General features: G+C 35.3%; 1 protein-coding gene across 1 annotated transcript in view; it reads right to left on the bottom strand.

The window, feature by feature from the left end:
- The window catches only part of SNTG1 (syntrophin gamma 1), an 832,887-nt gene that overhangs the window by 89,864 nt on the left and 720,302 nt on the right, over nucleotides 1-22,721 (bottom strand). Inside the window, exon 14 of the mRNA XM_073229494.1 lies at nucleotides 134-250. Within this exon, the coding sequence (XP_073085595.1) occupies nucleotides 134-250 (117 nt within the window). The remainder of the gene's footprint in view (nucleotides 1-133; nucleotides 251-22,721) is intronic.

The raw sequence follows: 22,721 nt of genomic DNA, 5'->3' as shown, positions 1-22,721 counted from the left end.
GACATATTTGGACTCTCTTCTGTATCTTATTTTCAAAATATATTGATAGGATGCTATTCATTATTGCTAAGTTGGTATCATTCCTGTTGTGATAATATGAAAAAAATGTAAAACACTGGACAAAAGCACTTACTGGAGGTGCCAGAAACTTGTAAAGACATGAGCCTCTCAGGGCCAGAAATGTTGGAGAGTACATGCGATCTTGCAGGGAGTCCTGCTCCCGTGCTTCACACCATCCCATGTAGACGATCTGCAAGGAAATCAGATATAATTAGCCATTAAAACAAGTCTCATTTCAAATGTCTTATGTGTGTTTTTTCATATCTTGTCATATTATAATTCTCATAAAATTTTCAAGTTTATTGATGCAAAAAAGTGCATTAACTATATTTACCTTCAGTAAGTAAATGTCAGCCACTCATTACGGTTTAAGATGTTTCCATCAACATTTAAGTGTGTGCTTGCTTATGCAATCCCAACTTGGCATGAATCCTATCTCCTACTCTCTACTGTGAATTCTTATTGTGAATACATTTCTTTGTAATAGAATTCATCAACTTATCCCTTCAGTTTCCTAATTAGTGACATTTTACTTTCTGGGAACATGAGCCCAGGATAAAATATTTAAGTGGGTAAAGGAGACAAGTCAAAGAAAGATACCTTATGTGATTACTACTAGTGTGATAACAATATCTCTGCTGTGCCTACTGTGCATGTACATAACCTTTCTGGTTTTAGTCACCATCTAAGATGAACATAGATCATTAACCATTAGTCATATATCAATTGGCAATGACAATCCTCTTTTGCCTCTAGCTCTGAAATATGGGTGGATCCATTTCTAAACAGAAATCATATGAGATAAGCCATTCCTGTTTCCATCATTTGGTTGTTGTGAAGCCAAAGCATGTACATAATCATATACTAAATGAGCATTACATTCCTGACAATGTATTTAGATGTCATTTCATTTAACTGTTACTGCAACTCTCTGTAGAAGATTGGAGAGGAGATTTTCCACTTCATGTAACTTACTTTGTTTTTATGGCTGGCAGAATGTTCTTTCCTGCTCCTAGATTTTCCTTTTGCAATGAAATTTGTTATGACTAATGAAATACTAATGTACATGACACAAGTAGAGTTGGAATTAGTACTCATGCTTCTGAAATTACCATGAAAAAAAGCATACCCAAGGTAGAAACATGTGGAGCAGACCAGAGCCCAAACTACCTCCTGCATCCAACTCTAGCCAACTCCAGCCTAGTGCCTAATGCTAAACACCTAGCTCACTAGCAGAGTGAAATAAACACTTAAAGTATACCTACTTTTGGGATTGTTTGGTTATGCAGCATTTCTATGCTGATAGCTGACTTACAACAATGAAAGAATTTGGAGTATAGAATTTGAAATGAGATACCTGATTTCAGATCTTATGTTCTTTCCACTGTATTATATTTATTCTCCAAAATGACTGCATGGCCTGTTATCTCATTATCTCAGTTTATCTTACAATAATCCTCTGAGATACAAAGACCCTGCTTTAAAAAATTAAGAAATTGTGATTTAAGTAAATTAGCTTAATAAGTTCATCAGATTTGGTAAAGTTAGAACTGGAATTTGAACTGAGGTTCCCTGGCTCCCTTAACTCTACTGGGTATTCTCTCTCTTATAGATTACCAATATATGCTTCCAAATTTACAACACCTTGGAGCTGTTCATACAGACTTCATTACTTAACAAGAATATAATAAGAACCAGGTATAATAATGAATTATTTTGTATTGCTTATATAGTCAGTTAGATACAATCAGTTAACACCACAGCTTAAAAAGAATATGAAGATTACTACCTGACCATACATACCATAAAGGAAAAAATGACTTGTTAACTATGGAAGTATATGTAATTTTTCACAATAATGGAGTTAAAATATAGGAGATGTTTGGTTTCCATTTATAGTTGTGGTATATTATGAAATTCATACAATATACTAACTGAAGTCACCTTGTAATACAGGGGAACAATTATGTTCAAATATATTTAAAGCTATAGATATTTTAGATGGCATTAAGAAATTACCAGGAAAACCCCATAGTAATATGGAGAAGGATCCTCCACAAGGAATGGCTTTAGTAAACATTCTTCTGTTTCAGATCACAAGTGTCTGCTTGCTAACAGCAATGGCGAAGTAGAAGTCATTAAATCTTTTCAGGAACTACAGCTCAGATTTAAGCCATCCAGAGGGCTCAGAGAATATCATCCTTGACATGATTTGCAATGATCCTAGACTACACTTCCCAGGCTCCTGGCTAAAGAATGGAAATCCTCTTTGGATGATGATAATATCATGTTGAATCTCAATTGATTTTCCTAAAAACTGTGCCCTGGGCATGATAAAATAACTAAGAATATAAGGGTAAAAACCATGACACACATGAGGAGAAAAGCATGAGTAACAAAACAACAGACGATGGAACTCAGCCTTTAAGTACTCTAGATATCATAATTTTCAGTCAACTTCCCTATGCTTACTGTTTACAAAGAGATAAGATAGAAGCTTGAAACTTTGTCTTGAAACTCAGAGAACATTTGACATTCCAGATTATGAAATGTACCAATTAGAAACTGGAAAAATATATATTTTAAAAAAATAGAGTTAAAGTTAAAAACAGATTAAAAGCATCTGAAGAGGGAATTAATGAATTGTAAAATTAATTAGTTGGACATATCTAGAATTATAACTAGGAAGAAAACATTTTGGGAGAACGGGGATGAGAATAAGAGAAAAGCATTGCAGTGAGAGACATACAACTCCTTTGATTTAAGTCCCAAGCAGAAAGAAGAGAAGAGATGGGCAAAGGGTATATTTGAAAACACTATGGTGAAGAATTTTCCCAAATAAGTAAAAAGGAGTCAATCTACAGAATCAGAAAGTAAAGAACATATTAAAAGTGGCTAGAAGGCAGAGAAAACAAAACAAAACTTGTACACCTTCACAGAAGAACAGTTAGATTGATAACTGATTTCTCAACAGAAACAATGAAAGCCTGAATACTAATTAAAATAAACTTATATGCATAAAAGAAAATAACAGCCAGTCTAGAATTCCATACACAGAAAAAGTTCCTTTTAAGAAGGTGAAATTTAGACTTTTGTTACATGTAGCCATAGAATGCTAAAACCATCACTGAAGGAAAGGCAAGATGAATTATTCAGAGAAATAGAATGCTAGAAAAATACAGGGGACAAAGGAGGAGTTAAAAGGTTGACAAATTTTAACGGTTTTTTATATTACAATATGTTAGCATATATTTGTTAATAATTACAACATGACAAGAATGGTTTTGGTTAAAATGATCTAAGTTCTTTGTGCTTGTGTGAAAATGATATAAGTACTAGTTAACATGTCAAGGATACATTTTTAATATCTAAAGTAACTATTTCAGTAATAGCGATGATCTCTAAAGTAACTTCTTTGCAAAAGGGTAGAAGAGAGTAAAAGAGCAGTTCTGAAGCTTTTTGGAATAATAGTACTCCTCAATATTCTTAAAAATCAAACAAAACCTTAAAGAAATTTTTAAGGTGTGTGTGTCTTTAATATTTACTATGTTAGAAAATAAAATTATGAATTTTAAAATATTAAAAGTATGAAAAAATCCACTTTAGTGAAATATATGAAACTTCAAAATAAACTGAAGGAAAAAATATTAAAAAAGACTAATTTAAAAGACAATGAAAAGGAGATGAAATTAAACAGAATTGATAAAAACTAGAAAGTACATAGTAAGGCAGTAGAATGTGACCCTATGGTAGTAATCACACTACAGGTGAATAGAATAAATGTGCTCTCACAAAGATTTTCACATGCACTAAGGAAAAAACAACCACACACACACACAAATAAAACCCTATATTCTATCTCTATAAGGTACATCTGAAACACAAAGAGTACAGAAAGCTGGTAAAGAATGGAAAAATTGTACCCAACAAATTAAAACTAAAATAAACTGACCTAGCAATACTACTACCAGAAAATGTAGAAACACAAGAATTGTTACTAGAAATAAAGAGGGACATTTCATCATGATACAGGGTTAAATCTACAAAAAAGACATGGAAATGCTGAGATTTCATGTTTCATAACATAATTGTTTAAGCCGTAAGTCAGAAACTGACAGAACTACAACAAACTAAATGGACAAATTGATAATCGTAGCAGGAGGGTTTAACATTATTCACTGAACTAATCAATAGTAAAAAACCCAAGATGTAGAGGTTTTGAACAATACAGTTAGTAAAAATTTGTTTAATTGACATTTTAGGACACAGGACTCAATGAAAGTTGAGTGCACATTCTTTTTAGGTGCTCTGGAAACTACAAGAAAATATTATATTTGTGGTGATAGAAATCTCAAATAAGTTTTATCATTCAAGTGATGTGCTGTGCTCTAAATAGTATTAAATTAGACAGCAATAGTCAAAGGTAACTAGAATACGTCCCTAACCAAATATTTAGAAGTTAACCAATGTACTCCCACATGCCAAAGGAAAAATCAGAAAAGACACTGGAAAATATTTTGAACTAAAAGATAAAGAAAATATGATGTATCAAACTTGAAAGATTCACAAAAACTACTCTTAGAATTTTAATCATTCATGCATTTGAAAAGTCTGAACATCAATAATCAAGGTGTTAAAAAAAGTTTAGAAAGAGAGAGAGGGAGGGAAAGAGAAAGATCCAGAAACATGGTAAAATATAGAAAAGAAAGTTTTGAATGTAGTCATTAATGAAATAGAAGAAAAAATATACAAGAGGTATTCAACAGAAACAAAAGTAATAGAGATAATAATATGAATGCTACTGAAGGAAAATGCACAAATGACTAATATCCATAATATCAGATTGTACAGATATTATAATCATTTTAAGAAGGTATTATAAACAATGTTTTATAAATTAATTAAAAATTTCAATGAAATATATTAATTTTTAGAAGAATATCAGGATGGACATATGGAAAAATCTTTAAAGTTAACAATCTTATAGTTATTTAAGTAATTTGATCTGTAATTTAAACCCCCCCCCAAAAAATCTTAGGGTCCTGGTGAATCCACCTACAATTTCTTCTAAATATTTAAGAAAAATAATCCAAATATTTGTAAAGTCTCTCAAAGAATACAACAAAAGAGTGATTAGTTCTCAACTCATGAGGTCAACATGACCTTAACACCTTAGCAATAAACCTGACAATGATATTCATTACGGAAAAGAAATTTATATTTTTATCACTGTAATAAAAAAAGGTGTAAGTTTATTAATCAAATAAATGCAGTGATATTTAAAAGCATCAATATTCATAATAAATAGAATGAATGATTACAATCATAGGATAATTTTTTAAATTGCAGGAAATACATTTATGAAAGTCAGCATCTTTTCATGACAGTCTTAAAAAAATCAAAATAGAAAGAAACTTCTTAATTTAAATAAATATTTTACATAGAAAAGTAATGTTCTTAATGGTGAATTGCTGAAGAGTATTCGCTTATCAGTTAACAATATAAGAATTCCACTGTTATTAAAAAATCAACCATGAATCTGAGATTTTACCCAATGTGGTGTGAAAAGAAAAATAATGTAGGCTTAGGAAAGAGAAAAAAGTCATTATTTTTTGTTTACAATGTGAATTTGTATATAAAAAATACAAAATAATCTTCAAATATTTTAATTAATATCTAAGTTTATCAATATGCTGATATGTAGTTATAATTCAAGAATAAATTACATGACTAAATATCTCAAACAGCAACAAATATTTTAAAAGCAACAATAACAGTAGTATGAAATAAGAAAAAAAAGACAAGCCAGGAAAAAAATAATTGGCAAGAATATTAGTGAAGCATTTCATAAGAGATTTTGGCTATTCAAGTTGTAAAAAATATTCAAATTACAAAAATATTCAATTTGTAAAAATTTCCATCAAAGAAATGCAACTTATTTTTTCCCAAATTCTTGAAGTATATTTGAGAAATAAAAGTTATATGTATTTGAGGTATAAAACATGATATTTTGATAAAGGTACACATTATGAAATGATTACCACAATCAAGCTAGTCAACATAACAATCACCTCACACAAATGCAATTTTATTTTCTTGGTAAAATACAGTATTACTAAACATAGTCACCATGCTGTAGATCCGATTTTTATAATTCATTCATTCTACATAACTGAACCTTCATACAGTTCGAATCAACATCCTCTTATTTAGCCTCTGGCCCCTGGCAACTATCATTCTACTCTTTGCTTTTATGAAGTTTGACGTTTTAGATTCAACATACAAATAAAGTCATACAATCTCTGTCTCTCTATCCAGCTTATTTATCTTAGCATAATGTCCTCCAGGTTCATTCATAAAATCAGAAATGGCAGGACTTCCTTCTTTATTTGTTTGTTTGTTTGTTTTTATTTTTATTTTGGTATCATTAATCTACAATTACATGAGAAACATTATGTTTACTAGACACCCCCATCACCAAGTTCCCCCCACATATCGCATTACAGTCACTGTCCATCAGCATAATAAGATGCTATAGAATCACTACTTGTCTTCTCTGTGTCATACAGCTCTCCCCATGCCCCCTCCACTATATTATGTCTGCTAATCATAATGACCCTTATTTCCCTTCCCTCCCTTTTCACCCATCCACCCCAGCCCCTTTCCCTTTGGTAACTGTTAGTCCATTCTTGGGTTCTGTGAGTCTGCTGCTGTTTTGTTCCTTCAGCTTTTTTCTTCATTCTTATACTCCACAGATGAGTGAAATCATTTGGTACTTGTCTTTCTCCACCTGGCTTATTTCACTGAGCATAATACCCTCCAACTCATCCATGTTGTTGCAAATGGTAGGATCTGTTTTCTTCTTATGGCTGAATAATATTCCACTGTGTATATGTACCACATCTTCTTTATCCATTCATCTACTGATGGACATTTAGGTTGCTTCCATTTCTTGGCTATTGTATATAGGGGTGCATATGTCTTAGGACTTCCTTCTTTTTTTAAGGCTGAAAAGTATTTCATTGTGTATATATATATATATATATCACATTTTTTTATCCATTAAGCCATCAATGGACACTTGGCTCACTTCTTTTATTGGCTATTGTGAATAATGCTGCAATTAATATGGAGTGCAGGTATCACTTTGAGATACTGATTCATTTCCTTTGGATTACTATCCAGAAGTAGGATTGCTAGATCATATTGTGGTTCTGTTTATAATTTTCTGAGGAACCTCCATACTGTTTTCCACAGAGGCTGCACCAATTTACATTCTCACCAGCCGTGTAAGTGGGTCCCCTTTTCTCCACATTCTCACAATATTTATCTTTTGTCTTTTTGATGATAGGCATTCTAATATGTGTGAGATAATATTTCACTGTGGTTTTGATTACATTTCCCCAAATCAGTGATGTTGAACACTTTTTTCTTGTACCTGTTGGCTATTTGTACATCTTGTTTTGAGAAAAATGTCTATTTGGGTCCTTTGCTCATTTATTTTAATTGGGTTTTCTTTTTACTATTGAGTTGTTTGAGTCCCTAATATATTTTAGATATTAACCCCTTATCAGAAATATGATTTGTAAATATTTTCTCCCACTCCATAGTTTGCCTTTTCTATCTTAATTATTTGCTTCACTGCATAGCTTCTTTATATTTATGCAATCACACTTGCCAATTTTTGCTTTTGTTGACTATATATTTGGTAACTTATCCAAAAAATGTTTTGCCCAATCCAATGTCAAGCAGATTTTTGTTTATGTTTTATTCTAGTTCAAAAAGGAAATTAAAAAAATAAGCCCATTCACAATAGCAACAAAAAGTACAAAATATTTATGAATAAAGTTAATGAAAACAGTGAAAGATATACACTGAAAATTATAAAATATTAAGTCAGGGAATTAAAGAAGTCATAGATAAATAGAAAGACATTTGTGTTCATGGATTAGATGGATTCACATTTTTAAATACTCATCATATCCAAAGTGACCTACAGTTGCAATGCAATCCATATCAAAATCTTAATGGCATTCTTTACAGAAATAGAAAAATCATCCTAAACATCATATGGTACTGCAAAAGACTATAAATGGCCAAAACAATATTGAGTGAGAAGAACAAAGCTAGACTCATTGCAATTCCTGATTTCAAAATATATTACAAAGCAACAGTAATCAAACTGTAAAATACTGGCATAAAAGCAGACACATAGATCAATGGAACCCACAGAGAGCCCAGAAGTAAATACATGCATTTATGATCATCTGATCTTTGACAAGATGCCAGGAGCACACAATGGGAGATGGGCAGTCTCTTTAGTAAAAGGTATTGATAAAACTTGTTACCCACATGCAAAAGAATAAACCTGGACCCTTATTTCATACCATATACAAAAGTCAACTCAAAATGAATTAAAGACTTAAATGTAAAACCTAAATCTATACAACTATAAGAAATGTAACCTTAAAACAGCATGCATTTCCTGTGTATATATTTCAAAGTGGCTAAAATTAAAATGAAAGTGCCAAATTTTGGTGAGCACATGTATAATATTAAAGCTTATATATAAATGGTGAGAGTTTGATTCTTTACTTTTAATATAAACTCAACACAAATGTGTATATGTGTGCATAGAGGCATATGTACAAGAATGTTCATTGTAGCATTATTCTTACTATTTTCTGTACTATTAGTTTAAAATATTGATAAACTATGTACCCTCTAATATATTCTATACATGACTATAGAATAAACTATGAAATAAAAAATAATAGCATAGAGCAAGAAAATTAGTAAATTATAGTTACACGAAATGACAAAAGAATCTCACAGAACATAATGTAATTGAAAGAATCAGATATAGAATAAGATATATACATTTATATATACACATATATATGGTTTGATTAAGATAAATATAGTGTTTTGGAGTCTATTTTTGGTTGAAAAAATGTACTATAGTAAAGCAAGACAATTATTACTCAACTGTCAGGGTGATGTCTCAGAAGAGATCAAGCTGGTTGTGACTGGAGGAGAAGGCAAAGTAGAAAAAGGGTCTGAGTTGTTGGCAATCTACTTTTCTTGACCTGGATTGTGGTGATAAAAGGGTTTGCTTTTGAATAATCGAGCTGTACATTTATGAACATAGGAGTGCAGATATCTTTTTGAGAATGTGCCTTCATTTCTTTGTATATATATATATACATATATATATATACACCCAGAAGTGGGATTACTTGATTATATGGTAATCTTATTTTTAATTCTGAAGAACCTGCATACTGTTTTTTGTAGTGGTTGCACCGATTTACATTCCCACCAACAGTGCATGTGAATTTCTTTTTCCGACATCCTCTCCGAGGTTTGATATCTCATCCTTTTGATAACAACCATTCTAACAAGTATAAGGAAATACCTCATTGTGGTTTTGACTTGTGTAAACTTGCCTGTTTTAAAGTATATGTGTAATTATCTGAATATATTCCTGATATTGGAAGCCTCTATTGAATAACAACATTTCATTTCTTTTATTATTTTAAAATTCATTTTATTTTACATGATTATTTTTCCCTTTTAAACAGATTATTTTTTATGGCAGCTTTAGGTTTGCAACATAACTGAGTGAAAGATACAAAGATCTGCTTTTTCTCTGTATTAAAAGGACAATGTTTTCATAGATTACTAGTCTACTTTGAATAAGAAATTATAAACAAAGATTTTTCTTTACCTTTAATTTAATCTGCTTACAACAACAAACATTCTGTGTTTTGTTTTCATTACTTCTTTGATTAGGAAAAACAAAACAAAACTGAGTCTTTTTAATATTAAAGGAGCTAAGGCCTTTTACAATTTAACATTCCTATTTTTACCTATTTAACTGTCACTTTGGTTAAATAGATAACTATTATTTCACAGTGACCAATGATCCTATTTGAACAACTGTCTAAACCTCTGGATATTTTTGACAAACTTCCCCCAAATCAAAGTGTAAATGAAGTCTTTTACAAACTTGAGCTAATTGGGTTTTCCCAAGGGCCCCTGAAACTTCTCCTAAGATTTGTTTTCCCTCCTTTTAAAAAGAGAAAAGTTCAGCTAACTAAGATTATTTGGTATGTTGAATTACACAGGAATTATTGTCAAATAGGTGATGCTAAACCTTCTTAGATTATATTTATGTGGATATTTGTGCCATTAGTGTAAGTGTCCCAGTAATTGTATGAAATTTCTAAAATAAGGTATGCCCTAAAATAATGTTAACACTTGTAATCCTAGTTACTATCTTAAAGTGCATGTTACAAAAATAGCCAAATTTCTTAGTCAATTGCATTATAAATCTCTTTCCTCAGATCTTTAACCATGACCATTTTTAAGTCTTTTGTTATTTACAGACAGTTATGGTTTGACTCTGATGCTTTTACAAAAGTGTTCCTGCAAAAGTGCTTTATTTTTAAGGAGATTCAAGGAAAGGACTTTTGGTAAGTACAGTTTTTTGATGAATCTAAGATTGTAAAACTGAACTGGGTAACAATTTCCAGGACTAGTGGAGAAACTGGATTCAATAACTTAGGACTGGATATAAACTTAGGAAGATTATTATAACTTTCATGACTTTCTGTTTAAAACATTGTTGGTTCTCTAATATTTTTCTTTTCTAATTTTTGGAAACCTTTGTTCTATCTTCTCTTAAGCTATCAACAGTTTGGTAAGGTACATCTTTGTAAACAAAAATTAAAACATTTCTTTTTTTCTCCCATTTTGATGCCTCCACAATTCAGAAACTTTGGTGAGTATTATTATTTTCATGATAATATAGTTGTTTGCATTTGCTCAATAAGAATCTGTTCTCCTTTTAACAGGATACATAGGCAATTTTGGTTATATAAACAAGGCTTTGCCTAGAATGTCATATTTGAGGGAATGTTACAGACTCAGATATGACCAGACACTTTTAAAGAACTCAGGTTGACTCGGAAAATCTGCCCTCGCACCTTGCTTACATGGTCCTAGCAAAGCAGTCAAAAAGGGCCACGTGGCCAATTACTCTTCTTGCTGCACTTTCATAAATAATCAGGCCAAGTTCAATGCAAACAAATTAGTTTTATTATTCAAAAAATTAATGTAATTGTAGAGAGAAGTTAATATGTTTGTACTTTTGTCTATATTCAAATTTAATCCTATTAATTCTCTTTGACGTTTTGTTAGAAACCTGTAAATTGGACTGGATCCAGAATTCTTCCAGTTTCATCAAAAATCAGTCTATGACTTTCCAAACAAATGTTTCCAATTTCTCCTGCTCTTCTGATTTAGAGTCATGAAGAACAAAGACTGCCCTTGAATCTCCTCAAGAGGAACTATATCAGGTCCTCCTTATTACCCAGGTGGCAGCCAAACTTTAGGGACATGAGCCTTGAGTACACATCTCACAGCTCAAGAAGAATCCATCTGACATCTGGTGCTGTGCAGATCAGATGCTGGAGACCTTCGAATCAAACTGAGGAGGAAGAGATGCAGCTGACATAGAGTTAGACTGCTTCCTCCAAGACATAGAATCAAGAGTTCATACATTAACAAAATAGAAAGTTTTTTCTTCTTGTTCTTTCCTTTACTCTGGCTTTGGCCTGGAAAGATAATTCCATCAACCTGTTTCTCTCAGGTTATTGCTAAAGTGTGTAATCTTTGCCTTTCAGACTGCTGCATTTGACATTGAAAACTCCTGTCTGTTCATTAGCAGTGCCACATCTGTGGCAGTGATTTGTGACCTAACAGGATTTATCTTTGTGTTACTACTATTACCTTAAGTCTATAAAAGCCTAGATACTGAGCACATAGCTGTTCATTGACTCCCAGGTTATCCAACTGTGCTCCTAACTTCTCACAAATTAACTGAGACACCTCACTTCCCCTGGCAAGGCCATACTTCCCTGGTAGGAGCAAATTTTAGTGGGAATATGACCAAGAACCTCTCTTTAACTTTTGAAGACACTACTGCTAAGATAACTGCTGCCCCACAAAGATCCTTAGACTCTTTGGCCAAACTGGTTTTGATAGTATGATAGCCCTTGGTTATCTTTTAGATGAGCAAGAAGTTGTCTATGCTGTGACCAACACAATCTGCTGCATCCAGATTAACATATCTGGGAGAATTGAAAATCACTTATTATATAGGATCACTGAGCAAGCCACTTGGCTTAAAAAGGAACGTGACCTTTAACCCACCACCCTGAACTTTCCTGGTCAGCATTAGGGGATTTGGTGACAGTGGCAGGGCTGAAGGAGACTTCAAAGGATTTCAGGGACAGTGAGAAACAGGAATGGTACCTGCAAATCCCTTTTTGACTTCACTGCCATTCTCAATATTTCTGAGGGCCAGGGAAATGATGTACCAGATGGAATGGTGTTATCTCAATGCTTGGAGATAGTCCCCAATGCTTTAACCTTAACAAGATATGACTCTAAGAACAGGGAATGCTTGAGAGCCCCTCCTATCTTCCTTGTTACTCAAATGTGGCTTCTAGGTTTCTGGTCTCTACTTACCATCCTTCCCACCCCACCCCACCCAACCCCAGACATGGAACACAACTCCTGGAAAAGGTACTTCCTGTACTGAGGGACGCAAGCAGACAAAAGCATTTCAACCGAAATGAGTGACCTGATGCTTGATCAGGGATACCTTCAGAGAAAGATCTCCATCAAAAGGAGGAAATGTGAAAAAAATGAAGGAAACCTGTCTAGGATGGAGTCAAGAAGCTACAGGGCGAGCTCTCATGCATGCACCAATCATCTCATCCTCCAAAACCAGCTGCTGAAGTACGATTTCCACATGCTTCAGTAAGAGCAGACTGCCCACCACTCGAAGCCAGTGAGAAACCTCCACAACATCAAACTCTCATTCTCCAACACTGAACTTACGCTCAAAACAATCCTTCCCAATTTGTTCCCAGAATCTAACAGAAGCTGACCTTCCCTTTGTATCTTCAGACTTGTCTGTGGTTTGCTAGTTGCTTGTCTCGGATTGCCATGCCCCTGATATTCCCACATAAACTCACCTTTGTTCAATTAAATTGCCATTTGTTTTATTTAAAGTTGAAAATATGTATCCCTGGTTTTTGGGTAGCAGCAAAAGGAAGAGTATTTAAGAACATACTATATAGCCTGTAACTACATACTCATAATAAATAATAAAAGCAAAGCAAACCACAAATTCTTGCAGCAAAATACAGCACATTAAGTCCTTTACATTTACTAACATTGGTTCACAAATTTGTCTCTTTTTCTCAAAGTGAAGACAGAGAGCATGCATTTCTGATCTCCCTGTGACAGTGTGGCTCTTGGTTGATCAGATCAGTAGCATCTGGAAATTTGTACGAAGCACAGTTCCTCATGTCCTGTGCCTTGTCCTGAATCAGAAGCCCTGGGGTCAGGGCCCTTCACTTTGGGTTTTAACAAACCCTCAGATGATGCATATATGTCTCAATTTTGGACATATCCATCCCTAACCCAGGAAGTATACCATCTAATTATGTTATAATCCCACAGCTGGTAAGGCTGTATATTATTGAGAACAGTGTTTGATGACATATGACAGAAGAAAGCTTAATGAAAATATCCTAGTAGTTGAAAGAGGAAATGACAGGTTCATGATAAACAGAGTCTTTCCAATGGAGCTGTGGTGGGTGAGCATGTTGAAGATGCATCTACTCCTTGGAGCAACTGGAATGAAACAGGCAACAAGTTCTAAAGGGGCGATAAAAACATATTAGGTGTGACAGTGTTACTACAACACAAACATCTAAGCAGCCCACCTTTCAGGGAAAGGAAACTCTGAAAGTGACTTAGAGACGGGAGTCAATCCAGGGTCACTGCCCCTCGGCCATTGTCTATTACAAACTGGCTGCTGAGGGGCTGATATGGGGAGTATTGATGGAAACAAAGTTTAAGTAACACGTGTGGGATTTGGGAGTCCTCCCAGAAGGAAGTCAGCAGAATACATAAGAGTAAAAATAAATGAGCAGTAGGCTCAGGTCAAAATGACTGGAACCTAGTTCATAAGCACTGTGGGGACAAGCACTGCCTGCTTGCAACCTTTTGTCCCAGAATAACCATGTGTGCACATGGCCCCCTCCTTTGGACAGTATGCGAGGTATCTGTTGGCCTGGGGCTGGCCAAGTCCTGACCGGCTTTATAGATGGACACACCTTATTGGCATGCAGAACCCTCTTGAAGGTTTCAGTCCTTTGGGGCACTAGTCACTCAAGAATGGTTACTTCTCACAAAACACATAGCATAGTTATGCATTGCATAACCCTCTTTGGTACCCACATAGTCTCTGGCTCCTCACCCCATATAAGCACCTCCTCCCTGTCCATGACACAGGTGCACAATCTGGTCCAGGTGGCTGCTCCTAGACTCCCCGCACACAAGACCAAATTATCCTGCATGTCTCAAATAGCATGCCCAGGCCTTTTTTTTTCGGCTTCTTGAGCCCTTTCCCACTGCGTCTCTCTCCCTTGATCACACAAGCACCCAATACTGATTGAGATAAGATAAATTATACTTCTTATTTTATTTTGCCAGAAATAAAGTAAATCTTCTCTGGGGGAAGATAACATCATTCAGAGGTTCAAGTCATGTCTATAATTTTTATATGCAATGTCTACTCTTTAACTGTATTTAGATGCCTACAAGGAGACAAAAAGAAGCACAAGCCAGAAAGCCAGAAGCTAAAGCAGAAAATAGAAAATAGGAGAAAAACCACTTACAGGGCAGGTTCAGATTTTGCAGGTATTAGATTCAGAATTTAAGACTACTGTGCTCAATGTGTTCAAAATTTACATGACTAGTTCAAAAATTGTGGAAGATAACTGAGAAATATGAAATAATAATATGGATATCTGGAAGTATCAGTATCTACTACACCTCCCTGGCATTTTCCATCAGTATCCACTCCCACCGCCTCCTGGGAGGAGCCTTTCCATGAGCCCTAAGGGTGAGACGTGAATTGGCTCACCCACTTACTAATACAAATGCATACTTAGTTCTCCTCCCATTGTTCTCCACATTCAGTGGACACTGCTCCCCACATTCAGCGCAAGTGAGAAACAAGTCAGCTCAAACCACGTGCCAGACCATGTCTCCTCGCAGCCTGCACTGTCTTTTGGCATCAAGGCCACCACACCTCTCAGCCAGGGAGGCCAGCCTGCTTCCATTTCCTCAGAACTGGCGTCCAAGCCAGTGCCTCAGCCCCCCTCAGGAAATTGCCCTTCAGTCCAACTCCACTGCAATGTCAGTTATCTGCTCTTTGATCGGTGTTTCATCAGGAGATTTTGTGACAAGACTTTTGGTATATTAATGTTTCTCTAAGAGAAATCTTAATGAATTGAATCCCAAGGAGAGGTTTAAATGAAAACACAGTTACAAAGTGGGCTCCCTGTACCCTGAGTGTTCTCTAGAACCGGAGAGAAGTAGTCTTCACTTCTGGTAGAAGGGCACATGGTGGATTGTGAGTTTATAAATGAACCTATTGTCATTTTTATATCAGCTGTAGAAAACTACCTTCTCTCCCTCTTGCCAGCTGCTTCCCTGAAAACCACTGTTGAGCCAGCAATTATGGCAGCCACAAAAAGTCCCTCTAATGGGGACCATGGCAATTACCCTCATTTGTCACCACAGGAGTTGGCTAGAAAGGCTTCTTTCAGTACATTGAAATTAAGCAGCTTGGGACTATGCCAGGGTATTTTGGAAACTAGCAATGAGGAAATTTTTAAGAGAGAGACACCAGTGTCAGCACAAGAAGACAGGTAGACTTGGCAGTAGAGGCCCAGTGTGTTAATAGGAAACAGGATGGGTATCTTCTGGCAGCATGTGCCAGTGTCATCTGAAATACATTGTTCATCTTAGGTTGACCTTTCTCTGGCAATTAATATAATTTAAGGCCATCTTAATTTACATTTAAAGAGTAAAACTCAAGACTTTTGTTTTTTGTTTTTGGCTAAGAGCTATATCGGAAGTAATGGCATCCAAGGTTTTGGTATAAAGGCAACATTTTTCAGATCATTGGTAACCTGAAGCCCTCCCACCCACCCGCACACACAATTGGAGTAATTCATTCAAGACCTGTGTTACAAACATTGGAGAGACAGCAGTGAGGTAAATACACACTGCAATAATACAACTTAGATTCTGCTTAGGAAGACTGAAGAATGAAGAGAGAAGAAAGTAAAACATATGTTAAAGAATAAAAAGCCCTGAGGGAAACAAAGTAAATAAATTAGGGAAGGGAAGACAGGAAGTTCAGGGAAGGATCTGAGATTTTAGAGGAGATTGCATAAGGCACACAGCGGGGACATTTTGCATGCAGATTTAGAGGCAGGGAGACATTCCCCATTTGGATATCTGGGGGAAGAGCATTAAAACAGAGGGGCCGCCAGGGGCACAGCTGGAATGCAAGGACTTGCTGTGTGAGGACTGCGAAGCTGTGTTGGCTGGGTAAAAAGACTGGAGTAAACAGTGGATGAGATAAAACAGAACATGATTTCTGATGCACATAACCTTGGAGAAACCTGTAAGAACTCTGGGTTTTGTTCTGAGTGAGATGGTTAAGTCACTTGAGGGCTTGAGGAGAGGAGAGACAGAATCTGATTTGTGTCTGAATAGCAGCACTCAACTGAAAAGGGGGCTGACAAAGAAGTCAGGAAGCCTGTAAGGATCCTGCGGTAGTAATTTGGACAAGAGATGGTACTGGCTTCAACAATATGGACAGCAGAGAAGGTTTTAAGAAGTTGTTGAAGTTGTTGGACCCTGGATGTATTTTGAAAGTAGAATTTCAACATCTACTGTGAAAAAAATAAAAGATGAAGTTAAGGACAATACAATGCTTTAGACCTTTACAACCAGAAGAATGGAGATGAGTTTGGAAAGTCTTTGAGAAAAATCAACCCTGGAGGGAAAACCAGGAGTTAGCTTTATATTTCTTAATTTTCTTTGTTTTTTCTTCTCTTTTCTTACTGGAATAAAGCTGGTATGCAATAGTATATTGGTTTCAGATGTACAACACACTGACTTCATAAAAATATACATTACTAGATGTTTGCCACAGAAAATGTAGTTTCCCCATTCCATACCAAGATATTACAGTATTATTGGTTATGTTCTGTATGTTGTCCTTTCATTCCTATGACTAAGTTATTTATAATTTGCAGTTTGTACCCCTTTATCCCCTTCACCTAGTTCAGCTAACTCTCTGCCTGCCCCTTCTATGGTACCCAACAGTACATTGTCTATATTTACAGGTCTATTTCTTTTTTACTTGGTTGGTTTGTTTCTTAGATTCCAGGTATAAATTAAGTCGTATAGTATTTGTCTTTCTCTTCCCGGCTATTTCATTTAACATGATACCTTCTAGGTCTGTTCATGTTCTTGCAAATAGCAATATTTCCTTTTTAATGGCTTAGCAATATTCCATTATGTATATATACCACTTCTGCCTACACTCATCTATTGATGGCATTTGGGTTGCTTCCATGTCTTTGCTATTTTAAATTATGCTGCAATGAACATAGGTGTGCATGTATCTTAATGAATTGATTTTGCTTTATTCAGGTAAATTCACAGAAGTGGAACTGCAGGGTCATATGGTATACGGTATTTTTAATTTTAGTTTTTGGAGAAGCTACTGTTTTCCACTGTGGCTGCACGAATTTCCATTCCACCAACAGTGAAGGAGGGTTCCCTATACTCCACACATTCCCCAACACTTTTATTTCTTGTATTTTGGGTAGTGGCCATTCTGACTGGTGTGAGGTGATACCTCAGTGTGGTTTTGATTTGCATTTCTCTGATGATTAGTGATGTTGAGTATCTTTTCATGTGTCTATTGGTGATTTGTGTATCTTCTCTGGAAAAATGTCTTTTCAGGTCCTCCACCCATTTTTTAATTGGATTATTTGTTTTTTGGCATTGAGTTGTATGAGTTCTTTTATTTTGGGTATTAGCTCCTTATCAGCTATATCATTTGCAAATATATTCTCCCATACTGTAGGTTGCCTTTTTTGTTTTGTTAAAGTTTTCCTTTGCTGTGCAGAAACTTTTTTACTGGATGTAGTGCCACTTGCTTATTTTGCTTTTGTTTCTCTTGCCCATGGAGACATATCCATAAAGAAATTTCTCATGTTGAAGTTCATGAGATTCTTGCCTATGTTTTCTTCTAAGAGTTTCTATAGTTTCATGTCTGTCAGTTAAGTTTTTGATGTATTTAGAGTTTACTTTTGTGTATGGTGTAAGGCAGTGATCTAGTTTCATTCTTCTACATGTAGCTGTCCAGTTTTACCAACACCATTTATTCAACAGACTGTCTTTTCTTGATTGTATGTTCATGGCTCCTTTGTCATATATTAATAAAACAATAAATGCATGGGTTTATTTCTGGGCTCTCTCTTCTGTTCTGTTTATCTATGGTTCTGGTCTTCTGGTAGTATATACTGTTTTAATTACTGTAGCATTGTAGTATAGCTCAAAATCAGATCCCCAACTCTGTTCTTATTTCTCAAGAAGGCTTTGGCTATTTGGGGTCTTTTGTGGTTCCATATGAATTTTAGGAATATTTGTTCTAGTTGACTGAAAAATTCTATTGGTATTTTGATAGGGATTTCATTGAATCTGTAAATTGCTTTGGGGAGGTTAGCCATTTTGACAATATTAAGTATTCCTATCCTTCAGCTTAAGATAGATTTTCATTGATTTGTGTCTTCAATTTTTTTCATTAGTATTTTCAGTTTCTAGAGTACAGGTCTTTCACCTCCTTGAATAGGTTTATTCCTAGGTATTTTATTCTTTTTGATGCAATTGCAAATGGAATTATTTTCCTGATTTCTCTTTCTGCTAATTCATTGTTAGTATACAGGAATGCAACAGATTTTTGTGTATTGACTTTGTATCCTGCAACTTTGCTGAATTCATTTGTTATTTCTAACAGTTTTTTGATTATTTCTTTTGGGTTTTCTATATATAGTATCATGTCATCTGTAAATAGTGATGGTTTTATTTCTTACTAATTTGGTTGCCTATTATTTCTTTTTCTTGTCTGATTGCATGAGTTGGATTTCTAGTGCTATGTGGAATAAAAGTTGTGAGAGTGGGCATCCACATCCTGTTACTGGATCCAACATCCAGTATGATGTTGGCTGTGGGTTTGTGATATATGGCCTCTATTAGGTTGAGGTATGTTCCTTCTACACCCTTTTGTTGAGAGTATTTATCATGAATGGATGGTGAGTTTTGTCAAATACTTTTTCAGCATCTATTGAAATGACCATGTGGTTTCTCTCCTTCCTCTTGTAACTGTGATATATCACACTGATTTGCAGTCATTGTACTATCCTTGCATCCCTGGAATAAACCATTAAGGCTATGATGAATAATCCTTTTGGTGTAATCTTTTAATTCAGTTTGCTGAATATATGTTCATCAGGGATATTGGTCACCAATTCAATTTTGTTATTAGTAATTGGTCTGTACAGATTCTCTGTTTCTTTCTGTGTCAGTCTTGGAAGATAGGATGTTTCTATGAATTTATCCATTTCTTTTAGGTTATCTAACTTACTGGTATATAATCTTTCATAGAGTCTTTTACAATTCTTTGTATTTTTGTGGTGGCGTTAGTGTCCTCTTTTTCATTTCTGATTTTCTGTTTGTGTCCTCTCTCTTTTTTTCTTGATAAGTTTGACTAAGGGTTTTTCTATTTTATTTATCTTCTCAAAGGATAGCATTTGGTTTCACTGATAATTTTCCTATTGTTTTCTGTCTATATTTTATTATTTCCACTCTGATCTTTGTTATGTCCCTTATTCTACTAATCTGGGGCTTTTTTTTCTTTCCCTAGTTTCTTTAGTTGTAGGGCTGATTATTTATAGAGATTGTTCTTGTTTCTTGAAGTAGGTCTGTATTGTTATAAATTTCCCTCTTAGAACCACTTTAGCTGCATCCCACATATTTTGAACCATTTTGTTTCTGTTTTCATTTGTTTCCATTCATTGTTTGATTTCTTCTGTGTTCTGTTCCTTGATCCATTGACTGTTTAATGACTTGTTGTTAAGCCTCCACTTGTTTCTTTTTTCATTTTTTCTTTTAATTGATTTCTAGTTTCATATCAGTGTGGTCTGACAACATGCTTGAAATAATTTCTATATTTTTAAATTTGTTGAGACTTATTTTGTGTCCTAATATGTGAGAACATAGAATGCACACTTGAGAAAAATGTGTGTTCTGTTGTGCTTGGGTAGAATGTTCTGTACATATCTGTTAGGTCTATCTGGTCTAATGTGCCATTTAATAACTCTGTTTATTTATTTATTTTCTGTCAGTGATCTATCCACTGATGTAAGTATGGTATTAAAGACCCCTACTCTCATTGTGTTGTCAATTTTCCCCTTTAGGTCTGTTAGTATTTGATGTATATATTTAGGTGATCCTATGATGGCTGCATAGATGTTTAAGATTGTTATATCCTCTTGTTGGACTGATCCCTTTATCATTTTGTAATATCCTTCTTTGTCCTTGTTACTTTCTTTGTTTTGAACTCTATTTTGTCTGATATAAGTGTTGTAACTGCAGCTTCATTTTCATCTTTATATATGAATGATACATCTTTTCCATCCTTTCCAGTTCAGTCTGTGTGCTTCTTTAGGTTTGAAGTGAGTCTCTTGTAGGCAATAAATAGATGGGTCTTGTTTCTTGTTCCATGAAGTCACCTTATGTCTTTGGACTGGAGCATTTGCATTTAAAGTAATTATCCATATGCATGTACTTATTGCCATTTTGTTAAATGCTTCCCCCTTGTTTTTTGTTCTTCTCTGAACCGTTCTTTTATTGCTGTCTTCCCTTTTGTTTTATGACTTTCTTCAGTGTTATGATTAGGTTCCCTTCTCTTTCTTTTTTGTGTATACCTATTATAAGCTTTTGGATTGTGGATACCATGGGGTTTTTATGTGACATTTTATGAATATAACCATCTATAATAAGCTGATGGTCACTTAAGTTTGAATGCATTCTAACATTTCTTTTTCTGCTACCCCATTTTATGTATATATCTTCTTTTACACCTTTTTATTGAGTCACACCCTTAACAAAATTTTTAGATGTAATTGCTTTTGCTACTTCTGACCTTTTGACCTTCATGCTAGTTTTGAAGTTATTGATCTACTACCTTTGCTATATATTTGCTTTACCAACAGAAATTTTTCCCTTTCTTAAATTTATTGCTTCTATTTAGGATCTTTTCATCTTAAATAAGTCCCTTTAACATTTTTTATAAGTCTGGTTTAGTAGTAGTGAACTCTTTTTACTTATGTTTATCTGCGAAACTCTTTATCTCTCCTTCAATTCTGAATGATTACCTTGCTGGGAGGAGTATTCTTGGTTGGAAGAATTTTTCCATTCATCACTTTTAATACAGCATGCTGTTCCCTTCTAGCCTGTTGAGTTTCTGCAGAAAAATAAGCTCATAGCCTTATGGAGCCTCCATTACATGTAATTCAATGCTTTTTTCATGCTGCTTTTAAGATTTTCTCTCTGTCTCTGATCTTTGACATTTTGATAATGACGTGTCTTGGTGCAGATCTCCTTGGAGCTCTTTGCTTCCTGGACTTGGTTGACTCTTTCCTTGCCGTGGTTAGGGAAGTTTTCAGCTATTATTCTTCAGATAAATTTTCTAGTCCTTTCTTTCTCTCCTCCTTCTGGGGCTCCTACAATGTGGGTGTTAGGACGTTTGATGTTGCCCCAAGTCTCTCGTATCCCATCCTCATTTCTTTAAATATATCCTCATTTCTTTCTTTCTTCTACTGTTCAGCTTGAGTGCTTTCCACCACTCTTATCTCCCAAGTCACTGATCTGTTCTTCTGCATCCTCTAGTCTGTCGAAGATTCCCTCATTTATTTTTTATTTCATCTGTTAAATTACTCATCTCTGAGGCAGAGCCAACATGGTGGCATGAGTAGGACAGTGGGAATCTCCTCCCAAAAACATATATATTTTTGAAAATACAACAAATACGACTAATCCTAAAAGAGAGACCAGAAGACACAGGACAACAGCCAGACTACATCCACACGTGCGAGAGCCCAGCATCTGGTGAAAGGGGTAAGATACAAGCCCGGCCCAGCGGGACCCTAGCACACCTCCTCCCAGCTCCCAGCAGGAGGAAGAGGGAGACCAGGACTGCTAAACACCCAGGCCCAGCCACCCACACCAAAGTGCAGACACAGTGAATGCGTGGAGGGCTGGAAACTAGGGAAATAGGCAGCAAGACCTCTGAGCAGGTTCTGAAGCAGATGCCCCTGTGACAAAGAAAAGTGAGTGCTTCTTGAAAGTCTTAAAGGGACAGGGACATAACAGCTGGATGGAAAGAACACAGGTCACAGCCCAGTGGCTGGAAATTACAGGGAAAACCAGGTGCACTAACCCCCTGGGCAACAGGTCTGAGACCCCTCACGGAGGTAAACAGCCAAACAACCCCCCCTGTCCATTACCCCTCCAGGCGCTGCAAAAGCAGAGAAGCAGCCTAAGGCAGACCACGCCCCCTCAGAAAGGGAGTTTTCTCCATATCGGCCAAGCGAGACACAAAGACCCAGTCTATATGCAATTACCCAACACAAGCCAGTAGGGGT

This window comes from Manis javanica, chromosome 2 (assembly GCF_040802235.1).
Source record: "Manis javanica isolate MJ-LG chromosome 2, MJ_LKY, whole genome shotgun sequence".
Taxonomy (NCBI): Eukaryota; Metazoa; Chordata; class Mammalia; order Pholidota; family Manidae; genus Manis; species Manis javanica.
This window is presented reverse-complemented; position numbering and strand designations above follow the sequence as displayed.